We start from the raw sequence: 26,594 nt of genomic DNA, 5'->3' as shown, positions 1-26,594 counted from the left end.
CCCGCGTGCGCCCCTCTGGTGCCCGCAGCTGGTGTGAACAGTAAGTACTTTGGCGGTGCCTGGAGACCAGGGCAGAAAAGCCAGCTCTGCTGACTGAGGGCCCAGCCTCGGGTTCTCCTTGCTCCAAAGTTTAAAAAAAAATGACCCTCTCGCGGATGCTCATCTCAGCCCATTTCAAGCCTGGAAACCATCTCTGAGACGCTCTCCATGCTGCCATTTCATCACTGCAGGCCTGTGGGTCTAGTGGGGGCCTGGGGGCCCTGGGCTGGGGGAGGCAGGGCCCCCAGCCTCTAGAAAGCAGGTGGGAACGGAGGCTCCTAGCCACTATCTCATCCAAAGGACGGGGCAGGGGCGGGGGCTTACACCTTTGGCCTTCTTCACGGGTTTCCCAAATTTATACAGTTGGCCCCTCCTTGGTTTCTCTTTCTTCCAGCCACCCCTCTGGAGTGGGGGAGGGAGAATGCCCCAGTTTCTGAAAGCATCTTAAACCACAGATAGACTAACAGCCAGTGGGACTGGGCCCATTCACAGAGCAACACTTAAACTTCCCCACCCAATCATTAGCCCCTCCTCAAAGGTTAGGGTTGAGAGAAGCACGCCCTAGAGGTGTCCCAGGAATCCCCCAGGAGGGAAAGGTGCCAGGCTGTCATCCCTCTAGGGATCCCTGATGGATGCTGCTTGTCCCCTGCCCAAAACCATCCCCAACTTTGGGCCCTTTAGAGATTGTGGGAGCTGGGAGCCCCCAGGGCCTGGGGGCTTGTGGGCAGAGCCAGTGGGCGGGGGCCCAGCATTCAGAGCCAGAGAAGGGTCTCAGGTGGCACCATCTCCGCAGAGGCAGACGCAGAGGCAGAGAGAAGGCACCCCCCCACTCTGACCCATCCCCCCCAGGCAAGAACTGCAGGCTGTGGACACCTCCCCTGGCAAAGGATGGCCAACAGAGACTCCGAGAGTCCTCACTCCCCGCCCAGAAGGAGACGCTGCCTGGAGGACCCACTGTTCTCCCCTTGAGGAAAATTCATGCAGGGTGCTATGGGCCTCAACCCCCACATCGTCATACGCATCCTCTCCATAATGTTTCCCTCCCCTCTCCCAGCACCCTCCTCCCTCAGCCCGGAGACCCTTGGATGGAAGACGGGGCCAGCCAGAGTGGGAGGCAGAACCAGCGTGTCTGTGAGCACATGTGTGTGCCTGCAGACATGCCCCCAGACCCCAGAGATGCCCCGGCCCCAGTCACATGGTGTCAGAGTTACCTTGGCAACTGGCCTTTTTGGTTCAGAGTAAATTGGGAAGTGAAGCCCCTGGGATTTGTCAAGAAACGCACTGTACGTGAAATGCTTTGCCATCTTGTACGAAAGACTTTTTTTTAAGTTCCAAAATTATGATGGGATTTTTTTGGATTTGCTTTACGAATAAACCTGATTGGTCCATTTCTCTTTTGACTGACTGCCTCTTTGTAGTGACATGATGTGTACACGGATGGTGATCCCACCCACGTGCACGCCCAGTGTGTGCACGTGGGGAAGGATCACTTCTGCGTGTAGTTACATGATGTGAACAGGATCACGGGAGAGTGTTCAATCGGGTGGACATTGTCTCCAGCCTTTTCGCCCTGTCTACTCTTTCAGAGAGCCTCCCCTAACGTGGTCATGCCCAAGTTGGTTTCCCTCTTCCACAAAAGGGCTTGTGCTTGAGGCTCTCACCCTAGATGAAGTATTGGAGTTGGCTCCACCCTGGCCAGGAAGATTCTGCTTTGAGGGCAGAGAGTTTGGGGCAGGTTCGGTCCTCAAGAGTGATGGGATGGGGGCAAAGACCAGTTAGGGCTACCTCTGTCAGCTCCAGAGGCTTCCACGGCTCTGCTCCAAGATCTTGGAGAGACGGGCTCCTTGCTCTGGCCACATTTTGCCCCCCACCAAATGTGCTCCCAGACCTCCTCCCAGGCTTCTTCTCAGGCTGCCACAGAGGTCAGAACTCCAATTTCCCCCACCCAAGTCCATCAGCCGCTGTTGTCTTCTACACCTTCATCTGCCTTGCTTTGCCGGGGACACTGACCAGAGGGGACAGAGGAATGGGAGCCCCTCCCAAATCCATGTCCTGCTGTCACAGCCTCATGCATACATCCTTGTGGTGCCTGTGCAAGCTGACCAGGCCTGCTGGGGGCAGCATGGAGTGGAAGACACTGGCTTGATATGTGTGGGAACCAGAGCAGACCCAGTGATCAGCTTGGGTCTGTCCGTGTGGGGGATGGAGCAGATGGAGTGGTCAAATTGGGTTTGCATGGGCAGAGAGGAAACTGTGTGACCAGGACCGGTCTGTATGGGGGTCGGGGCATACAGTGACTGGACCAGGTCCGTGTGGGAACAGAGTAGACTGTGTGACCAGGCTTAATCTGTATGGGGAACAGGGCATACAGAGTGACCTGCTTGGGTCTGTACGGGGTTGGGGGGGGCGGGCGCAGGCTGAGTTATTAGATGGGGAGTGGGGGCGGTGTGAACCAGGTGATCAGATGAGATCCAAACGGGAGATGGGGTAGAGTAGATGAGGTGGTCTGGGCGGGGCTAGGGAAGCCCAAGCAACTGGCTGGCTGCGGACGGGAGGCAGCCGGGCTCTGGTCAGCAGCAGAGGGGTCCGGAAAGGCCCCTCTCTGGGCTGGAGTGTTTCTGCGTGTCAGTGTCTGTCTTCTCCCTGAGCTGTGTGTCTGGCTCTCCCCCATGACTGCATCCACACCATCCTGTTTCATCGGCCCTGCCTGGGGCTCGGGGCCGACCCCCAGCACCACACCTGCTGGGCCCATCACCAACTCATCTTTTTGCAAACTTTGAGCAAACCCAGGAGTCCCCACTCCCAGCACTGTGGGCAGCCCGAAGGCTGCCTGAATGAGCTGAACTCCCCCAAGCCCCCTGCCTTGTGCCTTCCTCCCTCCACAGCCCGCCCGCTTTTCCGTCCTCAGGGACACTCGAGCTGCCCTCTGCCACTACCCCGCTTCTGGCCTGTCCCCCCCTGCCCCCCACTAAACAGTTTTCAGTGTCTCAATAGCTTCTGCTTATATGTTTGAAGATTCCAAACTGAATGGGGAGGTGGCGAAGGCCGCGCTGGCGAACGAAGACTGCCCCCACATAGACCAGGCCCTCACTCCCGATGAGGGCCTGCCCTTTACGCGCTCGGGCACCCGCGAGAGATACGGACCCTGCTTCCTCTTATCAACCGGGGAGTACGCGTGCCCACCTGGTGGAGGAATGAGAAAGGGTATGTAGAGGAAGCTGGAGCACTGTGCATCGTCCGGGCCGCCTCGCGCTCCTGCAGATGGGTGGGCAGGGCGGCGGGCAAGGGCGCTGAGGGGCAGGCAGGCACACCGAGGGGGGCAAGGATGGAGGGAGCCTGCCAGGGTCGGCCCCTGGAGGGCTGAGGTCCTTTCCCCCAAGTGAGATGTCAGGCTCAAAGAGAGAACCTGAGGCCCTGGCAGCTGTGGGTTGGTATTGAGCTGGGAGTTGAGAGGTGACTGGACAGGTTGACTTTAGGCCATGACCCCAAGGCAGGGGGTATCCAGGAATGCAGGAGGAGCCTTGACTCCCCTAGGTTGCTCTGGCAGATGGCAGGTCAGGTCCCAAAGGCAAAGTGATCTCTCCTCTCCCCTGGTTGAGGAGGGCAGTGGAGTGGGCCAGGACCCTGTGAACTTAACTACCCAAGATCCATGTTCTTGGCATGGAAAAGGTATCCTTGAAAGATAATCAACCCACAGGCCAGAGGGAGGAGAGGCAAGAAGAGAGCGATGTCTTCAGGGCTTGGGGGTAAGGCCATTGTCCTTGTAGTCAGAATATTGCCAGTGGCAGATCGAGAACTTGCCAAGAGAAGGTGGTTGAGCAGGACGGTGCAGCGCCTTCCATCCCCAGCACCCATGAGCTTCTGCCCTGGGTGTGGTCAGCACCCTCTTGTGGTTGGTGAAGGCTGAGGCCACTGGTGGCCTCTGTTCCAGGTCTCCTTGTAGTCAGAACGCTAGGCTAACCCCACTGGAAAGAAAGGCTTCTCCTAGAGCTTCAGCACGGGCTGGGGAGAGGCTTGGGGTGGGGGCCCAGGGCGCCTGAGCTCAAGGCTCCAGGTACTGGCCCGGACCTAGAAGGCAGAGGACGCCTTTCTTGGTGCAGCAGACTGGCTGGGCAGCTCGTGCATGTCTTGAAGCGCCTCACATGCGCACACAGATGCATGCTGACCGGGGTGAGCAGGCTGGGTCAGAAAAGGAGTTGGGTTTTTGAAATCAACAGTTGGTGCAGCCTATGATCACTCACAACTGCTCCAGTATTTGAAGTGATTAAACCATATGCAGGAGAAAACACAGAATGCAAAAGCAAAGGCAAACCGAGAAGAGCAGAGGCAGCCCGCACAGAGATGAGGGAACGTGGTTCTGGTCACTGGTGCTTAGTTGTGCCCACCTGGTCTAGGCTGGTCTCTGCTTCTCTGCCCTGCCCAGCGGTCCTTTGGGCCCTGGCACGGTATGCAACTCCCTGCATGGTGCTGCATGGCGGAGGGCTGCCAGCCTTCAGGAGGGTCCCATTCTTGGCACCGGCCATGGATGGGCCTGATGTTCCCCTTTGCGACTGGCTTTTTCCCAGTTGGAGGTGCTAGAATCCCCAGAAGCAGAATACCCAAAGAGTGAGGGGAAAAGCAGGTAGATGGTTTCCAGTGTCCGTGCCTGCCCAGGAAGCTCTCGTGGGCTTTCTGTCTCCGTCATCTTGAATGTTAGACCAATTGGTGTGGCCCCAAAGAGCAGGCAGGACAGTCTCTTTACTGTGCTGCCGGAAGCCCAGGGAGTGTGGGACAGGAGCAGACCCCCTCCCTGCAGTGGCTGGGAGTCCAGTGGTAAGCACGGTCCATAGGAGATACCCATTCCTCAGTCCCACCGAGGCTTAGGTGCCAGAGTCTTTGGGAGGCGCTAAGGGTGAAGTGTTCCCACCCACATCCATTTGGCCCGCGCTCTCATGGAGCCATGACAGCCGCCGAGGACTTGTTTTTCTCAGGCTAATTCTGAGCCACAAGGCATGCAGGTGTGTGAGTCAATGTGCAGAGCAGAAGTAGGGACTCATCCCATTCCCCCAGGAGAGAGAGAAAGAGGCGTGCTAGGCTGGCTCAGTGCATGGGCAAACCAAGCCAGCTGGAGAAGAATCTGCCTGCCTCTGCATGCGGCTGTTCTGTCTTTCCTCCTCCTCCTTAAAAACTAAGTACCAAGCGGGATGGGAGAGCCAAGAAGAGAAGCTCAAGTGTTAATTGTATTCTTTACATACAGATCTTTGCAAAGAAAGCCCTGTCATTGCTAAGTATATGCCGACAGAGGCTGTGAGAGTGACTTGACCAGGCGGCTTGGCCGAGGACACTGGTGGCTATTAAGCATCTGGGTGGATCTGCAGCCCCTCCTCACCCTCGGACAGAGTAAATTCACGCCATGCAGGTTTGCCGGACGAGTCCGAGTGGCCCAGGCATTGTACTAGGACGGACGTAGCTTTTTCTACGGCCAAATGGTAACTGACCGTAGAGGATTTCTTTTCCTTCTTTTCATTTTTTTAAAATTTTATTTTATTTGGGGAGGGGGGGTGGAGGGGCTCCTTAGCATGACTTGCATGAAGTTAAACAGAAAACCCAGCAAACCAAACCCACCAACCCCCTGCAACTGTATGATTACCCTGAACAACAATAACGAAAAGGAAAACATCAAAAGCCCTCTATTTTCTTTCAAAGCTCTTGACTTTGACACACGTTGTTGGAGCCAAACTGTAACAGCGTTCGGTAGAAACCTGTACATTTCTGGGGGTGAGGGGCGAGGGGAGGAGGGACGGAGATGGGGAATGGATTGCTTCCTTTTTGTACACAAGATCGAGAGGAAAGCTTCCAAAAAGGGCAGTTGGTCAGTCATCGGTCATATTGACCTCACCTTCATAGTTCATCTCTCACGTGGAAACTGAGAACTTTGCTCCAAATAGAATTGTGGAAACTCGCACGGCTGCCTTCTTCCCCGTTTGGCATGCTTGTGACCCAGCGGACATCTCCCCAAGACCCCTGACAGCAGCTAGTCTAGGTTGATTCTCTCATCTTATCGGTGTAGATCCAGTGTGACCAACTTTCATAACAAATTGTTCATAGTAAATAATCACCACATATGGATTTTCCAAGTGTTCCATTAAAACCAGGATGTAGAGCACCAAAAGATCAGGACCACGGGAGGAGCACCCTCCTCCACCTTTACTAAGGCACAACCTGGCATCGTATGCAATTTAGTACTTCAGAGTAAAAACCTGCATGCCCAATGTTATGCAAAGCGATTCTAGCATGAAATAAATTTTGTATCATGGTTTCTGTATAGTCTAAAGCAGATTTGTTTTCCTGAAGCAGTCGGAGGTTTGCAGAGACACACTTCTGCATCTCGAATAAATATAGTATTTTCCCAACAGAAACAGAGGACAGTAGCTTGGCTTTGGTCTGATTCTAAAATTAGTGGGGTGGGGGGGAAGGATGATATTTTTGAAAAACACATGCTTGAGTTGAAAAAAATGCAACATCTCGAGCTTTCACTGCAGCTCACAACATTTCCTGGAAAGAGAGCAATGATGCTTTAGCTCAACGACCTCCCCTCCCTGGGCCCTGGGCCCTGGCCCCCGATAATAAAAAACTGACTTTTGAGATGAAGCATGAATTTGGGTTTTTATTGCCTTCAGGCAGTGTCGTGGTTCTGGTCTGGGCCTCTGGTCCCCTGTGGCTGGGCTGGGGTAAACCTGGGCCCTGGCTGCTCTGGTCTCAAGGATCCACCTTCAGGTGCTTGTCGTCTCGCTGGGGGAAAGTCAGGCCCTAAGGAAGAAGTTGCCCTCTACAGCTTGGTTGGGCAGGGTGGCCCCTTGGGCTGCAGATCCTGTTGGGTCAGGGGAGGGAGGCAGCTTTCAAAGCCACAGGGCTTATAAGGTCCTAAGACCAGAACATCCTCTAGGGGGTTCACCTGACCAGGAAACTTCTCCATGAATCATGCCATACTGATGGGCCATGTTAGAGCTCCCAGCCCCTTATGCAGACCATGGTCACCTCACTTCTAAGGCCATTCTTGACTCTGATGAAGCCAGAGGTAGGGTTTGACTGTCAGATCTGGGTGCCCTACCCAGCAGCACCCTTGCCAGGCCAAGTCTGATGGATGCCCTCATCACATACCCCTCTCTCGGCCTGGAGGCATCTTGGGAGGGGTAAAGCCCTCTCCTAGGGATCTTGACTGTCTTGGGTTGTTCACTTGGTTTTGGTGGCAAAGTGGAGGTTTGGGGTTCCAATTCTTTTCTATCCATTAGAGACTCCAGGAATGCTCAGGTGGAAAGAGTCCATAATGGCCATGAGAGTCAACCTCTGAGCATTTTCCAGATGAGGAAATGAGGCCCAGAGAAGGGAGGGATCTGCCCAGGGCCACAGACAAGTGAGTGTCAGTCTCCCTCTGATTTTTGTCCCCTGGATGCCTCCCAGCATGGCCTGAGTCCATGATCAGATGGGCGGGTGGGAAGCTTCAAGTGTGTATCAAATTCTCATCTAACAGTTTTTCATCATCTCCAAGTATTGGCCTCAACTTCCTGATGCCCCATGCAGTCCAGGAAACAAGGGGTTGGGGTCAGTGCAGTAGTGAGTACGGTCAGGCCTCTGCTCAGGGCCTCTACCAGAGCTGCCACCAGCATTCATAAGCATCAGGATGCACAAGCCAAGTAGCCTCTGCTGCTGCAGGGAGGGTAACGTCCACTCTACTTAGGGATCCACCAGCAAAGAAGTGCTGCTGGTGGACTCAAAGTGGGACTCAGCAAAAAGCTGTTAGGAATATGGATTTCCAGGGACACAGAAGCTAATGGGGCAATTAATATGTACTGAGCATCTACTACATGCGGGTGTCTTACACATGTTGTCTAATGACAGCTCACAGTCACCTAACAGCCCCATTTTAGAGGTGAAACAAGGTGCAGAGAGGTAAAGTAATGGCCCAAAGCCACAGAGCCAATGTGTGATGAAGCCAGGGTTTTAACCCAGGTGGTCTGACTCCAGAGCTCAGGTTACAACTGTCTCAAGCTACTTGAGGCCTTCAGGGGCTGGCCATTAGGGGGTGGAAATGATAGGAACACTAGAGTGGCTGGTCCTGAATCCTAGGACCTCAGGACCTGGCCTCCTGCCCTCCTTCAGGAAGTGCCGTGAATGTGACAGAAGGGAGCCACTTCTGACCCTGCCCCAGGCCTCCCCGACACAGAGCTGGCCAACTTCACTCTCCTGCTTAAACACCCTGTTGCCCTAAGATTGAAGTTTCAGCTCCTTCAACTAGCTGGCAAAGCCCACTGCCTCACCAGCCGCTCCTCCCTCCTCCCTCCTCCCTCCACACTGCAGTCACTCTGAAATTCTGAACTTGTGGCAGTTGCACGGACCCGCGCCCTCCCTCTATCACCCCCGCCCCCAACAGTTTCCCAACTAACTCCCTAACTCCCAGTTTCAATTGATCACTAAGTCACTTCACCCAGAAGTGGTGGATGCCTGGGGCTGGTGAGAAGGCTTTAAGCCTGAGCCCTAGGCCTAGATTCACCATTCCTAAGCACAATCTCACCCAAGGCTGATCTCATGGCCCTCACAACCCACCAGGGCCAAGGGTGGTGGGAGTGTCAAGGGATGATGGGGTACTTGTGATCAGGAGGGGAGGGTGAGTATGATAGGGAGGGAGACGTCCCATCAGCATCTGGTCTGTGCTCGACCTTCAACCATCACTCCAAGGGCCAGGCCAATGACCTGGGAGCACAGAGTGGGGCCTGCTCCCCTCTTTCCCTTTCTTCCTTCTCACACAGGAGGAATATGAAGACTGATTCTTTTAGTTCATTGAAAAAAACTAGTTTTTAAAAACAAGTGAGTATTTTCTCAAATAGCCACAGCTCTTATGGCATGTTAGCTTACCAGGTGAATGATGTTGTCATAAATTGACTGTCAAATGGTTATGATATTTGAAAAAGGGCTAAAAGTAGAGGATGAATAGTGACAAAGGGGATCAGAGAATCCACTCATTTACCCTTCCCCCCACGGTGGGTGGGTTATACTGATGAATTCACTCATGGGCATTTATTGGGTACTTCCTCCATTCCAGGACCCCTCTTTGGTGAAGGGGTTCCCAAATTGATGAAGACCTGGTCTCTTGCTCTCAAACAGCTCACAGGCTATTAGGAACAAGGGGCTTGGACATCTACAAGGTCTGATAATAGCCAATAGCAATCCAAGGGTGCAGAAAAAAATCTGGGAGACATTGTCAACACCTCCTCAGTCATTATCTGATGAGTGCTTTCAGACACTCATCAGATTCAGCCAGTGAAGGAGCATGGAGAGAGCCCATCTGCCCAAAACTGATGTCTGGAAAGGCAAAACTGGAGGAACTCAAGGTGACGGGATGGTCTATGATGTCTTCTAGGGCCAGCAGCCATTCATTCTTCCACATGTGGATTATCTGCCCCTGTCTGCTTCTAAGAAGGGTTTGACTCAGTTCTGAGAGTCTGAGGTTCTGCATCAAAGGGCTCAGGAGCTAATGCACCCCCTGATCCTGTTTCAGGCTGGGAAGGAACCCTGAGACACTTCTTTTTGGTGCTCACAAGGAGGTCATGGGAGAGGCAATAGGACTCAGCAGCAGAGGCCTTGGGATTTTGGTTTCTTCCAGCAGTTGCTGAAAGAGGTAGGAGGGAGCTCTGAACTGGAACCTTGTGAGAGAGAGTGCATTGGTTCTTTGTGAGTGGTAACCATGTAGGTAGTATGGGCCTGAGTGCTATCTGGTGTGGGATTGCTTTCCGGCCTGATACAGACCTGTAGGACAGTGGGTGGTGGGCCAGTGACCTTGGGTTGCTCCAATATGGGTCACCTCTGGGCCATCTGATTGCTCCATCTCTGTGGTTTGTTTGGTCATCTTGGCAAATCAAGCTCCGAGTGCATGGAGATATCCTTCCCATTCCTCAAGTTCTTGGAGACTGTACTGGCCTCTATTGGTTCTGAGAGGTGGGGAACCAAGGGATTTGCTGGCCAGGGCAGCCATGTTTCTAGGGTGCAATATTGGGAGGACTCCATGCATGATGTTCAAGGTCAGCCTATGGCTGTCAGTGGTCTCTATGTTCAAGCCTGGGAAGCTCAAGATTGCCCTCATCCTCCTCTTCTGAGCTGAACTCACTCCTGGTCCCAGGGCTACTCTCCATCACACTCTTGTCTCACTCAAGGACTTAGCTGGGTCACTTCCCAATCAGGACCCTGGCCTGGTAGTGAGGTTTATGACCTTCAGATGGTCCCTTCCCCTCTTTTGGCCTCCATTTTCCCACATGAACAAATGAAAATGTTGAATAAAATCAGTGTTGAATAAAAACTTTCTCAAGGACCTCTTGTCAAACGAAATGTTATGTGAAGCCCAATATAGAGAAAAACTAAAGCTGCTTGGAATAAGATGTGTGTGTGTGTGGGACGGGGGAACCTGGACCTCTATCTACCTGGCCTCCTTAACCCACAAAGTGGCCACTGAGTTCTCAGGAGACTCCCAGGACTCTAAAGAATGCAGCGTGACAGCCACTAGGCTGGATGGTCTTTCAAGGGCCTTTAACTTTGGTATCCTGGGATTTTGTAACTTGAAGCCACTGCAGCCCAGCCCTAACAGACTCATTCTGAGTCACAAGCAGGCAGTGTGGGATGGGCCACAGACCTGGGCTGCCTAGCTGGTGACACTGCCATATGGTTCTCCAGAGAAAGTCCATTCTCTGAGGTCCTCTGGCAAAAGGCTTGTTGCCAGTCACAGCACAAAGAAAGGTCCTATGTCCCCCAGAGCCACAGGGAAGTCAGGGAATGGGGATCTAGCCTGGTCTCCATCTTACCTGAGGGCCCTCCTCCTGCACAGGCTAGGGCTTGGTGGGGCAGATGGTCAGGGGTCAGAGTCTTTGACGTTGCTATCCCTACAGACTTCCCTTCTCCTGCTGTGACCTGTCCTTCATCCGAAACAATATATTTTAGCAATTATAGTTACACAAACAAGCTCCAGCATCCTGGCTGACTCAGATGAAGACAAATCGTCTGAGAGTTTCATCAGTTCTAGCCTCTCTTGTCTATCCTAGGGTTTTCCTCTACTGGGTCTTCCCAGAAGTCTTGACTCTTCCTCCACGTACTCCTCTCTACTTCCCTCCACCCCTACTCCAGAACCTTCTCCCTCGCCCCCAGTCACCAAGATAAGAGATCTTTCCTATTTAAGTATCCAGTCATCTGATCAGGGTACCTCGATATCCTTGAACTAGAAAACCATGTGCTCAGGGCCTTAAAAATAAAACTCCAGGAGGGGCTGCTCTAGGCATGTCCCAGGAACCCTCTGTTTTGCTGAATTGAAGGCTGCTGGGCCAAAATAATGAAGGACATAGAACTGGGTTTTCTATCTCCACCAGGCAGGGACAGGCTAGAGCCTTCCTACTGGTGTGTTAGCTTTCCGTATCTTTAGTGAAGACCTAATCCCTCATTCTCCTCTACTGAGTAGAAAGCATGTCTGCCTCCTTGAGTCCCAGGCACTGGGCAAGCAGCCTGCCATCATTCTGGTTTATGGTCAGCCCACCCATCACTGCCTCCTGAGCCCTTCTTTGGCCAACCCCACAGCCCAACAAAGCAATTCTCTGGGAAGGCTTTTGGTGGGAAAAGCCACTTTATTAAAGATTCTCTATCACAGTCCCCCATTTCTGGACCAGTCAGATTGGCTTTGGGTTGAAGTTTCTGATTGTCTTTCCTTCCAGTTTCTCTCTTTGTCCATGGCTTCCTGAGATTCAGTGTCCTCGGTGGCATCTGGGGAAAGGTAGGTGACCTTGGGGTCCTGGACCAATGCAGGGTGAGCTGGTAGCTGGCAGAGGGCCAGGGAGTGGCCAGCCCCACAGCCCACAAGGAGTCCTGATGATGACAGCAGAGCCTGCACCGGCTTCGGGGCCCAGATGTTGGCTTCAGTGCCATCTCCGCACATGCCATGCTCATTCCAGCCCCAAGAGTAACACACTCCACCTGTGAAGGAGAGGGCAGACTGCTGTAGAATAGGTTTTGGATAATAGGGCTGAAAAATTCACCCTGAGGGTACAGGTATCATCATAAACCCCAGTTCACACAGGAAGACGCCGAAGCTTAAGGACACATGGTGGCATGCTCCCCATCCCTACTTTCCTCCCTTCCTCCGAGGGCGGTTGCCCTCCCACCCCCGAGGCATGCTTCCCATTCCCACAAAACCCACGACTGCTCATGTTCCAAGCACGGCTTTCCTCCTCGGCCCTTTCCTACTGTCACCACCACATATAATCCATCACCAGACCTACTGACTCTGCCTCCAAAAACATCTCAAATCTTTCCCCACATTTCTCCATCTCCTCAGTCAGCTCCAGCCTGATCCAGGCCACCATTTCTCCTACCTGGACCATGCCAATAGCCAACTAACCAACCCAGCTGCTCACTCCATCCACCCTGATCTTCAAAGAGCATCAAGGCGATCTTCGACTACTGCAAATCTAATCACGTGTCACTCTACACCTAAAACCCTTCAGTGACTTTCCACGGTCTTTAAGGAGGCCTTCCCTTGGCCTGTGAGGCCTGAGTGATCTGGCTCCTGACTATCCTGTGGCCTTACTTGCACAACTCTTCCCCTTCTTCTTTGCATCCAGAACCCTGGCTTTCTTTCTGTTCCTTTCTGTTCCTTAAATATGTCCAGTAAGGCCTTCCTATCTCTCAAAGCCTTCAGTTTACTGGGCTTCCAGACCTCTTCATGTTTTCCATTCCAGTTGTCGCTCAGAGGCCAGGGTCCCCGGCCACCCAATCCAAATAAGATTCTCATGACTGCCCATGTATTCTTCCCTCAGGAGGACCTGGCGCGCTGTAGTGAGGGATGATTTGTGTGGTGATGTGTTTACTGTCCTCTCTTCACTAGACTGCACTCTGTGGTGAGGGACAAAGCATGTATAGTTTCTCCACTGCTGTATCTCTAGGACAGTGCCTGGTACACGGTTGGTGCTCAATAGGTGTTTGCCGAATAGATACAAGAATGAACAAATTCATACAGTCAGAAAGTGGCCAAGCCAACAGTCATGCCCAGGTAACTCCAACACCCCACCAATCATAACACATCTTCCTAGGTTTTAGACACTGTCCTAGGGTCTAAACTCACTCATGTTTTTCTGTGGTTGTTTAAAAAATCTTCTGGATGTAAAAATAATACATCTTTATAACAAAAGAAAAGAAAAGAAACAATGGACAATATGGATGTGTAAGGAAAAGCAAACTTGCAGAATCTTGCCCTTGCCCACTACTAGAAATATTTTGGATATCTCTTTCAACCCTTTACTTTGTGAAATTTATAAATATTTGTATATGTTTGTCCCGCTTTTTAACATTATAGCACAACTATTTCTCCATGGATTGTAAACTCTTCAAAAAGTAAATTAAAATTAGTCAGGCATGGTGGCGCATGCCTGTAATCCCAGCTACTCAGGACACTGAGACAGGAGAATCGCTGGAAGCTAGGAGGCAGAGGTTGCAGTGAGCCAAGATTGTGCCATTGCACTCCACCCTGGGTGACAGAGCGAGACTTTGTCTCAAAAACAAACAAACAAAAAAGTAAATTAAAAATAATTTTCTTCTCAATATGCATTAAAGAACAGAAAATAATTTAATAGAAAGATGCAGATCTCCACTCAGATTAAGAACATTAGCTAACATTTTGCCATATTTACTTCAACTCTTCTCTTAAAAAAAATCATAAAGATACAGTTTATGCCTCACCTCCTATTCTTGTCCCTCTATCCAACCCTCCTTCCCAGAAGTAACCACTATTTTGAAGTTGGTATACATCATTTGCATGGTTGTTTTATATTTTTCTACATAGCTATATCCTTAAATATTGTGATCTTTTTAGTTTGTTTTAAAGACTTACACAAATAGAATCATTCACATATGCTTTTTTTTTTTTTTGCAAGTTGCTCTTTACACTTATCATTGTTTTCGAAATTTATCTGAGCTGGTAGTTACAGATTTAGTTCAGTTATTTTCATTTTAACTGTGCATAGTATCCCGTTATATATAAATCACACTTCACTTACCCATGTCCCTTTTGATGGATAGTTATTTAATAATATCATTGCTGCTGTTTTATTATACAACAATTGAAAATATATAATATTATGCAACAACAATACTAATATGGTTGCTATTATAGACAGTATTGCAATGAAAGTCTTTGAACATGTCTCCTTGTACAAACTGGTATTTGTACAGGGTGATTCCTGGGAATATGTGCATCATGCATGTATATGCAAGCATGTTTACTTTCAGTAGGTATGGCCAAATATCTCTCCAATGACTAGACATTCATATTCTCATCAACAACAGATATGAATTTGCTTCCCTATATCTTACTTTTAGACTCTTGCCATTCTCATGAGTACATTCAATTAGTTTGCATTTCCCTGACTACTAGTGAGACGGAGCAGTAGCGCTTTATGTTGATTACCCGTTTAAGTTGCCTCTTCTGTGAATTGTCTATATACATTCTTTCTCTGTTTTGTTCTTTGGTTGTTTGCCTTTTCCTTATTGATTTGCAAGTATTCTTTGTGTATTATTTTGTTTTTCTGATTCTTTGTTGTTACGTGCATTGGAAGTATCTTCTTCCAGAAGTCGGTGGTGTGTCTCTTTACTTTGTTTATGGTGTCTTTTGTTATACAAATTTATTTATGATGGCTGCCTAATTGCCTATTATGAAGATTAAACAATTTACTTAACCTGCATTCTATTATCAGATCCATAGATTGTTTCTAATTTGTCATTATTTTATATAGCATTGCTATGAACATCTTTATGCATGAGTCTTTGTCTGTCTCTAATTATTTTCTCAAATTAGATTATTAGAATGGGAATTCCTGGTCAAAGAGTATAGGCATTTTTGAGACGCCTGAGTACTGTTTTGAGTACTGCCAGAATACTTTTCAGAAAGGCTACTTGCATACAACTTCAGCAATCTGTGAGAGTCTCTGTCTTACTCAGCATTGCAGGTACTTAATAGTATTATAATGTTGAAAGATCTTCCTAATTTGAAGACAAAAAATGGTATCTCTTGTTTCAACATGTACTGTTTGGACTACCATTGAAATAGAAACATAATTCTAATGTTTATCAGATATTTATATTTCCTCCTTTGTGTACTATCTGCTTCATATCTTTTCCCTGGTTAGTACAGAAGAGTTTAAGTACTCAGGCCCAAGAGCCAGATGGACTGCATTCAAATCCCAGCTTCGCCACTTATTAGTTGTGCCGCTTCAGGCAAGTTACTTAGCTTTTCTATATCTCAGTTCTCTCGTCTGTTAAATGGGGACAGTAACACCTTATTAGAGTTGTTTACAAGGGTTAAATGAGTAAGTAGAGTATATGCAAAATACTCAGAATGGTGCCTGGCACATAGTACTACAGAAATGTTTGTAATTGTTGTTGTTACCTATTAAGAGCTTTGTGGTTTGAAAGACTTTGATTTTAAGAATATAAGTTCTTTCTCTGATATATTTAGCATTACTATTTTTTTCTCAGTTTGACTTAAAGTTTTGTCTTTTGATAAGTGTATGGTTCTGCGCAGTAAAAACTTCTTTTTGATATTTCAATAATTTGAATTTTTAAATCTTCTTTACATTTAACTCATTATCCATTGAAAACTTGTTTTGCAGACCACTCTATCAAGAGGGTGGCTGACTGGGCCCCAGAATTACCCTTCCCTTCCCTTTGCCTTAGTAGGAAGGCAATCACTGGCCAAAAGCTTGGGTTTAGGGAAACACAGATGTCTGCCTGTTTGGCCCACAAACGCGGAAGCGCATACAGAGAGGATGAACCCCAGGCCACATCTCCTACAGTTAAGCAGGAGTTCCAGCCAGGTTGAGCTGAGGCACAACGTAGGGAGAGTGGAAGAGGCTTGGTACCTTTGGGCCTAGTTCGGCACCTGGTATGGGCTTTGTGCCCGGCCCTGGTGAGTGGCACCAGCTGACCGTCAGCAGGGATGGGGGTGGGAGGAAGGCAGAGCTGACCTACCAGCAGGACACAGCACAGTGGGAAGCTGGCAGGCCCCTCTCCTCCAGCCAAAGGGAACGCACTCTGAGGAAGCTACGCCTGGGACCGGGTCAGCCAAAGGCCTAGAGCCAGGATTTTCATGCCCACTGGGTCGAGAAGCCTGGTAAAGGCCCAGTAATATCCCCCCACAGTACTTCCAAAGAAAGCTTGACTTTGGGTTAAGTGCTCTGTGTACTTTATCTCATTTAATTCTAACAACCATGTGAGGCAGCCACAATTTACTGATTATTCTCATTTTTCAGAGAATAAAACAGAGGCTCTAGAATCCAGGCAGGATGGCCCCAGAATCTGTGCTAAAGTCTGCATGTTCTATCCCAGGGCTTGCCAAGATTATTCTATAAAGGGCAGATAGGATATATTTTAGGTTTGAGGGCCATGTTAGGTCTCTGTCATGTATTCTTTTTGATAACCCTTTAAAAACCATTCTTAGCTTGCAGCATCACACAAAAAGAGGCTGCAAGTCAAATCTGGTCATAGTTTGCCAACCCCTGCTGCACACATATTACAGACTATGGCGTACGGACTCTGCTATCCTGTCCTGGGTCCCACTTTACCACACAACCGTGTGACAATGGTACGTAGGTCCCCACCAACTTCACAGGGTTGCCAGGAGGAGGAGCAATGCCCCAGCACCATGCCTGACACAGCGACAGCTCAAATCCATGTGGAAAGCAGACCATAGAAAGAGAAGGAAAAGGCAAGGAAAGCCACACTAGTGGCAAACAGCACAGAGGAGATGGGGGGGCAGCAGCAGATGAGAAGGTCTACAGTAGAATGATAGGAAGTTTGGGGTTTCCAGACACTTTAAACAAGCCTATAGAGAAAAAAAAAAAGCCAGGATGCTGAACTCAGAAAGCAAAGGATTTGTTATCCCCTTAACAGAAGGACTTGCAGCAGGACATCTTTCAGTAATAAGCTCCTCTAGCATTTTAGAATAGGTTTCATTCACCCCCTAACCTCACTTAGGGCCACCTTTTCAGGGGCACAATGAAGCTGGCAAGGCCCTCCAGACTCAGCAAGATGCTACTGTGCAGGCTGTTCTCACACAGAAGTAAGAGGAAGGAGAGTGGCCCACAGAAAGCCTCTCCCTAAGCTACACGGAACATGGAATGTCTAGTTTTCAAAACAGGTAAGTTAGAGGATGATTCCTGGCTTTACAGAGGGCTCTCTGCAGTGTGCTTGGCGCTTGTCATGTCCTTGAAGACACTGGAATCCCACCTGGTTTACTGGTCCCGGGGCACATGGCTGAGCCTTGGGTAGAGAGCCCCATATTTACAGAGGGATTCCCTAGGCCCTTGGAGTTCAGGCCCCCTGCTCACAGGGCTCAATCTAGGCTGTGACGAGTGATGGAGCTCACAGCCCACCACACTTGCGTCAGCCTAAGAGCCCTGCAAGCAACGGAACCTCGGGACTGGCAGGGTCCCTGGCACAAGCTGGACACAATACCCAAATCTGTTCGGGTCTGTGGCACCTGCCTGAGCTTCTTGGCAACTAAGTCCTCACAGGGCCGTATGGTGCTGGGACTGCAGCCCAGTGCTAGGAAGGGGGCAGCATTTCTGCTGGAGGACCTTGCCAAGGAGGAATAAACACCTGAGCATGTGTGCAGAGCCTCCTGGTTGTCTCCTGAACCACAGAATCAAGACATTTCCCAACCTTTCTTGCAGCTAGGTGTGATCATGAGGGTCAAGCTGAAATGTTCTGTAACTGCTCATGGGACTTTTCCTTAAAAGACAGAGGGCTACACTCTCTGCTCCTTCTTCTTTGTCCCTCCTTCATCCTGTCACCGGGAACGTGGATGTGATAGCTGGAGTTGTAGCCACTACCTCTGACCATGAGGATGAGGGCTGCGACCTAGGGATGGTGCTTCTCAGTTTCATAAAAATGTCACCTTAATTTCCACAGCAACCCTCGGAGGTATTACTACTTCCATTTTACAGATGAAGAACCAGGCTCAAGAGGTAAAATAACTTTCTACAGTCACACAGCTATTCTAGTCAGGACTAGAATCCAGGACTCCCAAATCTCAGGCTCCTTCGCTAGTTCCAAACCATGTGAAAATGGTAATACAATCATTGAATACTTGGTATATGCCAGACCCTGTGATAAGCACTTTGCAAGTATTCATTCACTGAATCCTCACAACAAACCTGTGAAGTGCCATCTAATATTATCCCCATTTTGCAGAGTGATGACGTGAACCGTGCAAGGTAACAAGAGGCAGAGCTGGATTCGAACCCAGACAGTCTGGCTCCAGGCCCTCTTCTATTTAATATTATACTGTTCTCTCTAGCAAAAACACTGCTTCCCAGGTAGTTAAGAAAAGGTACAGAGTAACAGGCCACCTATGGGAACACAGGAAGTAATGGAAGGCAACTCCAGCTGGCGAGAGAAAGACACTATGCAGAGAAGCAGAAATCCCCCTGAGCCCTGTGAGCACTGGGGCTGAAGCCCTGCCCCCTTCTGCATCTGCTGGGCAGTGGGAAGAGGAGGGAGAGATGGGCACAAGAAATTAGGTAGCCAATGGTCCATGTTGTCTCCTCCTGTCCAAGAGCATGCATAGGCCTAGACCAACAGTCAGGATTGCTCTTCTGCACTACCAGGCTGATGGAGAGGAGGGGTGAGGTTTGAGCACCCTCATGGAGAGGAGGGCTCTGGATTCTGGTAGATGTCAGGAAGGATGGGGTGGGCCTTGGAGCGGGGTAAGTTTGGGAGACACTTCTGAGTGTTTAGCCACCCAAGCTCATAGGGATCTCATCCTTTTGGCAGCAACTGGTAGAATGGTCCCTAGGGTCCTGCTGTGAGGAACAGGGAATGAGGAATCCCAGAAGTGGGACCTCTTGAAGTGCTTTGGGTCTAGATGGCAATAGCAGGATGGGAAAAGGGGATCAGGTCCTCAGCTCCCTTGCCCGGACAATTGCAACTACTACTTTATCCTTTACGCTGAGGCTGCTGGCCTGGGTGGGAGAAATCAGGCAGAAACGCAGCCTGGACTAGGTCCTCCCATGGAAAATTTCCTGTCTCCACAGCACCTATGAGACCAAGTCCAGACCCCTTAGCTGGCTCCCAAGGCCCCTCAGTAGTCTGTTCATCTTGGCATCATCACTCCTGTTCCCAACTCAGTGTTCCAGCCCCACAGGCTTACTGTCAGCACCCTGAATTCACCCAGGCTGTTCACATTGCCATGCTCTTGCCCAACCTGAGTCCATTTATTTCATCATGTGGGTGCCTTTTCTGGTTTAGGACTTGTGCTGCACACAAGACCCAGAGAAGAGGAAAATTCAGTTTGTGCCCTCAGGGTCCCCATCCACTGAGGAAGACAGCCGTGGGAAAAGACAATTATGGCAAATGACGGCATGTGTACACAAAGGGGCATGGACAGTAGTGTTTAGTGTAGCACCGTTTGCAACTGCGAAAGACTGGGGGGCCCCAAGAATATTCATCAATAGAAGATTATTTCAAAAAGCCAGAGCCCCCTTCAGGCCAGGGTCCTTACATATTAAAACTTCTTTTTAACATAAAGTTATGTAAAGCCCCTATATATTTTTATATGTACAAATCAAACTGAGAACAGTCTCTGAGGAAGAGAGGGGGAAATGGGGGAAGGGTGACCCTCATTTTCTGTTTTGTTCAAATATTTTAAAAAGCCATAACACAGATGATGATTTAAAAAATAATAATATTTCTAAGGGACAGAGGGGTAGCATAGAGGAGAGGATGACCTAGGAGACACTGACCCAGGAGGCCATGCAGAGAATGGCCATGAGAATGGCTATGAGGATGATGGTCCTATTGGGCTGGGCAGAGGACACAGGCACTGTCAGTGTTGGGCCCTGCTATGGTTTAAGTGTGCCCCCAAAAGCACAGGTGTTGGAAACTTAATCCCCAGTGCAACAGTGTTGAGAACCGGGACCTTTAAGAGAGAAGTAGGTCATGGGGACTCTGCCTTCATGAATGGATGAATGCTGCCACTGTGAGAATGGGCTAATTATGGTGGAGTTTGGTCTCTTTTTCTCTCTGTCTTGAATGTTTGCTTGCCCTTTTGCCATGTTACGATGCAGCAAGAAGGTCTTCCCCAGATGCGGCCCTGTGATCTTGGACTTCCCAGCCTCCAGAACCATTTATTGAGCTAAATAAACCTCTTTCTTTAGAAATTACCCAGTCTGATGGTTTCCAGCTGCATCCATGTCCCTACAAAGGACACAAACTCATCCTTTTTGATGGCTGCATAGTATTCCATGGTGTATATGTGCCACATTTTCTTAATCCAATCTGTCACTGATGGACATTTGGGTTGATTCCAAGTCTTTGCTATTGTGAATAGTGCTGCAATAAACATACGAGTGCATGTGTCTTTATAGCAGCATAATTCTTAGCAATCTATCACAAGAACAGAAAACCAAACACCGCATGTTCTCACTCATAGGTGGGAACTGAACAATGAGATCACTTGGACTCAGGAAGGGGAACATCACACACAGGGGCCTGTCATGGGGAGGGGGGAGGGGGGAGGGATTGCATTGGGAGTTATACCTGATGTAAATGACAAGTTGATGGGTGCAGCACACCAACATGGCACAAGTATACATATGTAACAAACCTGCACGTTATGCACATGTACCCTACAACTTAAAGTATAATAATAATAAATAAATTAAAAAAAAAAAAAAAAGAAAAAAAAAAAATTACCCAGTCTGTGGTATTCTGTTATAGCAGCAAAATATGGACTAAGACAGGCCCTTTCAGGAATTAGTCCATCCATCAGTCTCCAGGGCCAAGGATACCCTCGAGGCAGGAGCTGAGGCAGCAGAAGAAGCTATTCCAGAATCAAGAAGTGGGGCTGTTCACCCACAGAATTACTCTGGGGATGTTTTGGGTTTGTGGCCCACATTGCTTCAGAGAAGGCTGTATGTGGGAAAGCAGACAGGCCTAGGGTCCCCTTCTCACCAAGATCCATAGCAGCCCTGAGAATGAGGTAAGAGAAATAGATGGGTGGGGGGGTAAGGCCAGCAAGGAGACTGTGGCTGTCCACCACGTAAGAAAAGGAGAGGGCCTGTGGAAAGAGGGTTTTGGGAAGATAATGTGCAAAATACAGCCAGGATCTGGCCACATCTCACTGGCCCCATCACCCCTCAAGGGCTGCCCAACTGGTCTCTCTGCTGCCTCTGTTTCCCTGCATGTTCTATTCTCCGCACAGCAACTTGAGTGATTGTGTTAAAACCTATGTCAGACAAGGCACTGCATTGTTTAGAATCCTTCAGTGGCTTCTCCTCTTACTCAGAATAAACAACAGCTGGTCTCCAGCTCCTTCTCTGACATCACATTCTATCACGATGCACTCTGTTAACATCATCATAGTGACACTGACTTTCTTACTGTACCTCAAACACTACTTGTCTCAGGACCTTTGCACTTGCTGTTCCTGCTATCTGGAATGCTCTTGGCCCTGATAGCCACAGGTTCACTCCTTCATGTTGTTCAGGTATTTGTTAAAGTCCCACCTTATTTGAGAGGCCTTCTCTGATAACTCTACATGAAATAGCAGTCTACCCTTACTCCTATCTCTATCTCTTCACCTGCTTTATTTTTCTTCATTTTTTTTACAGTATATTTATTTTATGATCTCTCTCTCCTAACCAAACACAATCTCTTTCAGAGTAGGTACTCTGTTTTGTTTGCTGCTATATCCCAGTACTTGAAACAGTGCTTGGCATATGTTAGTGCTCAATACTGTTGTGTGAATGGAAGGACAAATGAATGAATGGCTAGTGAGAGAATGGAGCTGCTTGTTCTCTCTTAGAGGCCGAAAGAGAACCCATGGATGTGGGATGAAGCAGCCATGGGCATGGCGATTGTAGCTCGCTATCAGGAAGAACACTGCAATGACTGGAAGACTGCTCTAGAACATAGCTGGTGCTCTGTCAGAGGTCCTGAGCTCCCGGGACAGTCCCACAGTGGGCAGAGGCTGGGCTGAGACAAACCAAAAGTCCTTCCAATCCTGGAGAACTTGTTTGGTGGTGTGAGTGGATATGGAAGTGTATAAGAAAGAGAAGGAAGGTGGACACAGAAGAGTAGAATGGGCAGATACACGCTCCCCAGGCTGGCTCCTTCAAACCAGACAAAAGAAAGGTCTTGGTTCAAGTGATAAATAAGTGTGTTGAATTAATGGGTTCTAAGCTGCAAGGCTAGGACTGCTCTGGAACTTCTTCTAGAACCCCTCTGCTCAAAAGGTCACCCAGTTTCTCTCTGTCAATCACTTTCCCTTTACACAGGAGGAAATTGAGGCCCACAGTGGGGCAATGCCATGGCAAAGGTCCCCACTGGTCTACCTCCCCACTGCTCTCAACCACCCCCTGGCATCACTGCAGGCACCTCATCTGACAGCAGCCCAGTGACGCAGGTGTTGGATCAACATTGCATGGAAGAGAAAACTGCATTTGGGTGCGGTTCAGAAACAGCCAAGCTGGGACAGGCAGAGGCCAGCCCTCCTTACCCCCAGCCCCAGGAGTAGGAGGCTGCTGAGGCTGCTGTGGACACATTTCCTCAGTCACCTGCAGTGAGAGCGTGCTGTGGCACGTTGGCTCCAGTGGGTGACTATTCTTAGATCTAGGGAGCTATGATGACGGATTTAGAACTTACAAGGTGGAAACATGTTGGCCTGTTTTATAAACAACTGAAATCCTCCCTACAGACTGTCTTTCTGAATTCTGTGTTCTCTCAGAACTGCTGGCTTTCTGGCTTATTGGCTGCTTTGGGAGAGGGGGGAGAAAGAGAAACTAATCCTCTTGAGGGCCTACTATGATCACATATGGTGTTATGGGCTTTTGTATCACCCATCTCATTTAACAGCTCTGGAAAGAAGGCATTTTGGTCACACTCTGTGGATAAGGAAACAGGCTGGGAGAGGTCCAGAAGCAAGCACACCCTGTGATGTGGTACAAGAATGAGGCCGTGGACCAGCAGGTCTGCTGTGGAGCCTGGTGCTGCCAAAAGAAAGGTGGCCCTGGCAGATGAAGCAGTAAGGGCATGCGCACAGCACCTTCAGATTTGAATCCCTTCAGGTGTTGCTCTCCTGTCCTCTAAGATTTCTTCACTCCTGGTGATACCTCCTCCCTCTGTATGACCTGGTAGCTTGTCCCCATTGCATACCAGGGCCCCCTCAGCAGGTTCTCAGTTGTCATCATCCCTCTAGAAGTATGGTATCCAGAGCTGGCTGAGGTCCAGAGATGAAGAGCCCACCAAGATGCACACACAGTCCCCGAGGCTCTACCTCTGTTAGCTTAGCCTGAGGCCACCTTCGCTGCTTTGAAGGCCAAGTCCACTTCCCCTTGCTGAACCTACGGCCTGTATATGCTCCTAAATAGTTTCTGGAGGACCTATTCTCCTATCTTTTACCTGGCCTGCCTGCATGCTGGTGTTTTAGACCTGGCTGGAACTTTCAGGTTGTTTCCATTAAAAGTCATCTTATTAAATGAACATGCCAATCTCCGAGGGGCACTAGCAGAGGGGTGGAGGAATGGATGCCACTCTGGGCCCAGGAGCAGCTGCACTGTTGCCATTCCTGAAGCCTGGTCACCACCAGAGCCTCCTTACATTGCTCTCCTCAAGCCTGTTTGGGAATCACCAGTGTGCAGAAGAGGAAGCTAGGGAATTAGGGGAATAGTGGAGGTGGTAGTAACAAGGTCTGCTCTGGAATCCAGTGGCAAGTCCAGAAGAATCCACATGCAGGAAGATTAGGGTACTAGAGTTCACATGGGGACGGATGACACAAACCTGAGATAGAATTCTCCCTAGAGGTTCCAATCACTGAATAAATATTATACCTACTTAGTATCTGGTCTGTGTCTGGTGCTATGCCCAATTCAGTTCAATTCATTTTGTACACATCAACTAGGCTCCCACAAAGTCCAAGTGCTGGGTTGGAGAGCTGAGCATCCATCCCACAGTGACAGTGCAGGGAGATGAGGTCCTGGAAAGATTTGCTCAGAAAGACCAGGCAGTGGCTAATTCCTGAGACGGATCAAACCCCCAAGGGAAGAGAGTCTCTTATCTTTTTTTTTTCCTAAACAGCAAAATTTTATTAAACTTTATGTCAATAAACATTATTACAGTACAAAATAGGAAAAAACTAATGGGTTAATACTTATAATACATATTAATCAATTTTTTTTCCTTTTAAATAGACTATTTTTTAAGAGAAAATATAGGTTCATAGTAAAATTAAGAAGAAAGTATGGACAGTTCCCATAACACTTCCTGCCTCTACTTACTTCACAGCCTTCCCCACCAACATCCTGCACCACTGACACACCATTAGTGCTCAAAGTGGGTGGTTTACATTATGGATGATCTTGGTATTGTACATTTTAAGGGTTTTGACAAATGAATAATGACATGGATCCACCTAATTATAATGTCATACTGAATAGTTTTGCTGCCCTAAAAATCCTCTGTGTTTTGCCTACTTATTTATCTTTTCATCTGCCAGAGTTGCAGAATAAATGTTATAGAGTGCCTATAATATTCAAGCAGTTGCAGAGAATACAGCACCAAACAACACACAAGGTCCCTGTCCTCAAGGGGCTTACACTCTAATGGGGGAAACAACAACCAAGTAGGCATACAAGTCAACAGAATGCAGCTAGTAATAACAGTTATACAAAAAACCAGTGATACAATTTAGAAGGGCAGGTAGTCGGGAAGTCCTCCCCAATTATGTGGCCCCTGAGTTGTGACCTGAAGGACAAGAAGGAGCCAGCCATACCTGTGGGAAGAACTTGGCAGGCAGAAGAAATGACAATACAAAGGCTGGAAGAAGGAAGGCATTTTGCCAGTTCCAGATATAGCAAGGAGGATGACTACGCGTGTCTGGGGCCAAGTAAGCCAAGGGAGAGGCAGGCCTTAAAATTGAAGGGGAAGCAGAGCCTTGAGATGCCAGGTGAAGAGTTAGAAGTTTGAGAATGCTGAGAAGCTAGGGAGGGATTTAAGCAGGCAATGACAAATTCTGATTTACATTTGAAAAGGCTGCTCTCTGAAGGCTGGATTACAAAGGCAAAATGCAGGGAGCAGATTTAGGAGGCTACTGCATTGCAGAGGACCAGGCAGTGCATGAAGGTGGCTCGAAGTAGGCTGGTAGCAGTGGGGACGGAGAAAAATGGATAGATTTATAAACTGCTTTGGAGATAGGATTTCTAGGACCTGCTGATAGATTATACACAGAGAGAGATAGGAATTATAACTGATTCCTTGAGCAATGAGTGGATGGTAGTGCTATTTATGAAGTTGAGGAGGCCTGGAGGAGAGAGAGGCTTGGGGGAGAAAATCAAGAGTTCTGTTTTGGACATTTTAAGATGTAAGTGCCTATGAGACATGAATGAATGAATGTATTCCCCAAATACAGACCTCTGGTGAGCCTAAGAGATGATAAACCTGAGACCTGGGAAACCGTGTGAATGACAAATGGTAGGAGCTACCAGGTGAGCAGTGGGCAGCTCAAGAGGTAACATTGTGCTTATGGTTCGATGGGGACTAATTTGGTGCCTTTATCACTCTAAATTATAGCTTCTGTTTTTGTTTTTTCTTGAATGAAGTGCTTGACTGGGATGCATACATACTACATGGGCTAATAAATATAAATTGCCTTTGTGAATGTCCCTACTTCATTAAAAAACACATAATATTTGAAAGGAAAATTACCATTTCAGATAATTATAACCACCGGCCCAAGTTCTCCTACTGGTCCCATTGGAAGTAGCATTCTTCTCTAACCCTGGTGAGCTGCCAGGACTGCTGGGCTGGGAAATCCAGGCACAGAGTTCCTCTCTCAAAGCAGGGTGTCAGCAGGAGCAGTGGCATTCCCAGAGGATGCAGTGTTTGCATGAGACCCTGCAGCCAGACTCTCCTTGGGACATCTAATTCCCAGGTAGTAGGAGGCCACCCCAAAATGAGGCAGCCCTGAAAGACCCTTAAGCATTGGTTCTAAGAATAAATATACAAATGAAGATAAGGAAGCCTGGTGAGTTCCACTGGGCTCCCTCCCTACATGACTATGTAGTCCCATGTCTCCACCTGGGACTATTCAGCCTCCTGTGGGCTCAGCCCCAAGTGGCAGATTCCCCTCCCAGATAAGGGGACTAGAAATTTTGAGGCTGAGGCGAGGTACATTTGTCTCAGAGTGTGAATCCTTCAATGGCATTCTAGCTCAGAAGAAAATCCCAAGCCTAGACCTTAGCCTATAAGGTTCTATACCATCTGGTCCCAGCTACCTCTCTGATGCCCATTGCTGCCACTCTCATCCTCACCTCTTCTAATCCACTCGTCTTCAGCCACACTGGTCTCCTTGCTCTTCCTCCAACTGGCCAGTCATGCTTCCAGCTTTAGCCTTTGCACCAGCTGTTCCCTCTGCCTGGAACCTTCCTCTCCAGATAACCATATGGCTCCCTCCCTCCCTCCCTTCAATCAGGGCATCATTCAAATGGCACTTAGAG

At 48.9% G+C, this 26,594-nt stretch overlaps 2 protein-coding genes and 1 long non-coding RNA gene across 5 annotated transcripts in view; 2 read left to right on the top strand and 1 right to left on the bottom strand.

The window, feature by feature from the left end:
• The window catches only part of KCNC1 (potassium voltage-gated channel subfamily C member 1), a 47,606-nt gene extending 41,903 nt beyond the window's left edge, over window positions 1–5,703 (top strand). The window contains exons 3-4 of one of the 2 annotated variants that reach the window (XM_050755390.1): window positions 3,055–3,243; window positions 5,276–5,703. In XM_050755390.1, coding sequence (XP_050611347.1) covers window positions 3,055–3,243; window positions 5,276–5,340 — 254 coding nt within the window. In that variant the 3' untranslated portion in view covers window positions 5,341–5,703. Of the gene's footprint in view, window positions 1–888; window positions 1,440–3,054; window positions 3,244–5,275 lie in introns of those variants that run through there. The other variant, XM_050755389.1, reaches the window with a different exon arrangement.
• A 5,955-nt stretch (window positions 5,704–11,658) lies between these two features.
• Window positions 11,659–26,594, bottom strand: part of SERGEF (secretion regulating guanine nucleotide exchange factor) — a 235,763-nt gene continuing 220,827 nt past the window's right edge. Inside the window, exon 11 of one of the 2 annotated variants that reach the window (XM_050755418.1) lies at window positions 11,659–12,024. In XM_050755418.1, coding sequence (XP_050611375.1) covers window positions 11,696–12,024 — 329 coding nt within the window. In that variant the 3' untranslated portion in view covers window positions 11,659–11,695. The remainder of the gene's footprint in view (window positions 12,025–26,594) is intronic. The other variant, XM_050755422.1, reaches the window with a different exon arrangement.
• On the top strand, window positions 17,124–18,432 carry LOC126934732 (uncharacterized). Its single transcript, XR_007719102.1, has 2 exons — window positions 17,124–17,239; window positions 18,013–18,432. It is a non-coding gene; the product is annotated as an uncharacterized LOC126934732 (long non-coding RNA).

Source organism: Macaca thibetana, chromosome 14 (genome assembly GCF_024542745.1).
Source record: "Macaca thibetana thibetana isolate TM-01 chromosome 14, ASM2454274v1, whole genome shotgun sequence".
Classification (NCBI taxonomy): domain Eukaryota; kingdom Metazoa; phylum Chordata; class Mammalia; order Primates; family Cercopithecidae; genus Macaca; species Macaca thibetana.
This window is presented reverse-complemented; position numbering and strand designations above follow the sequence as displayed.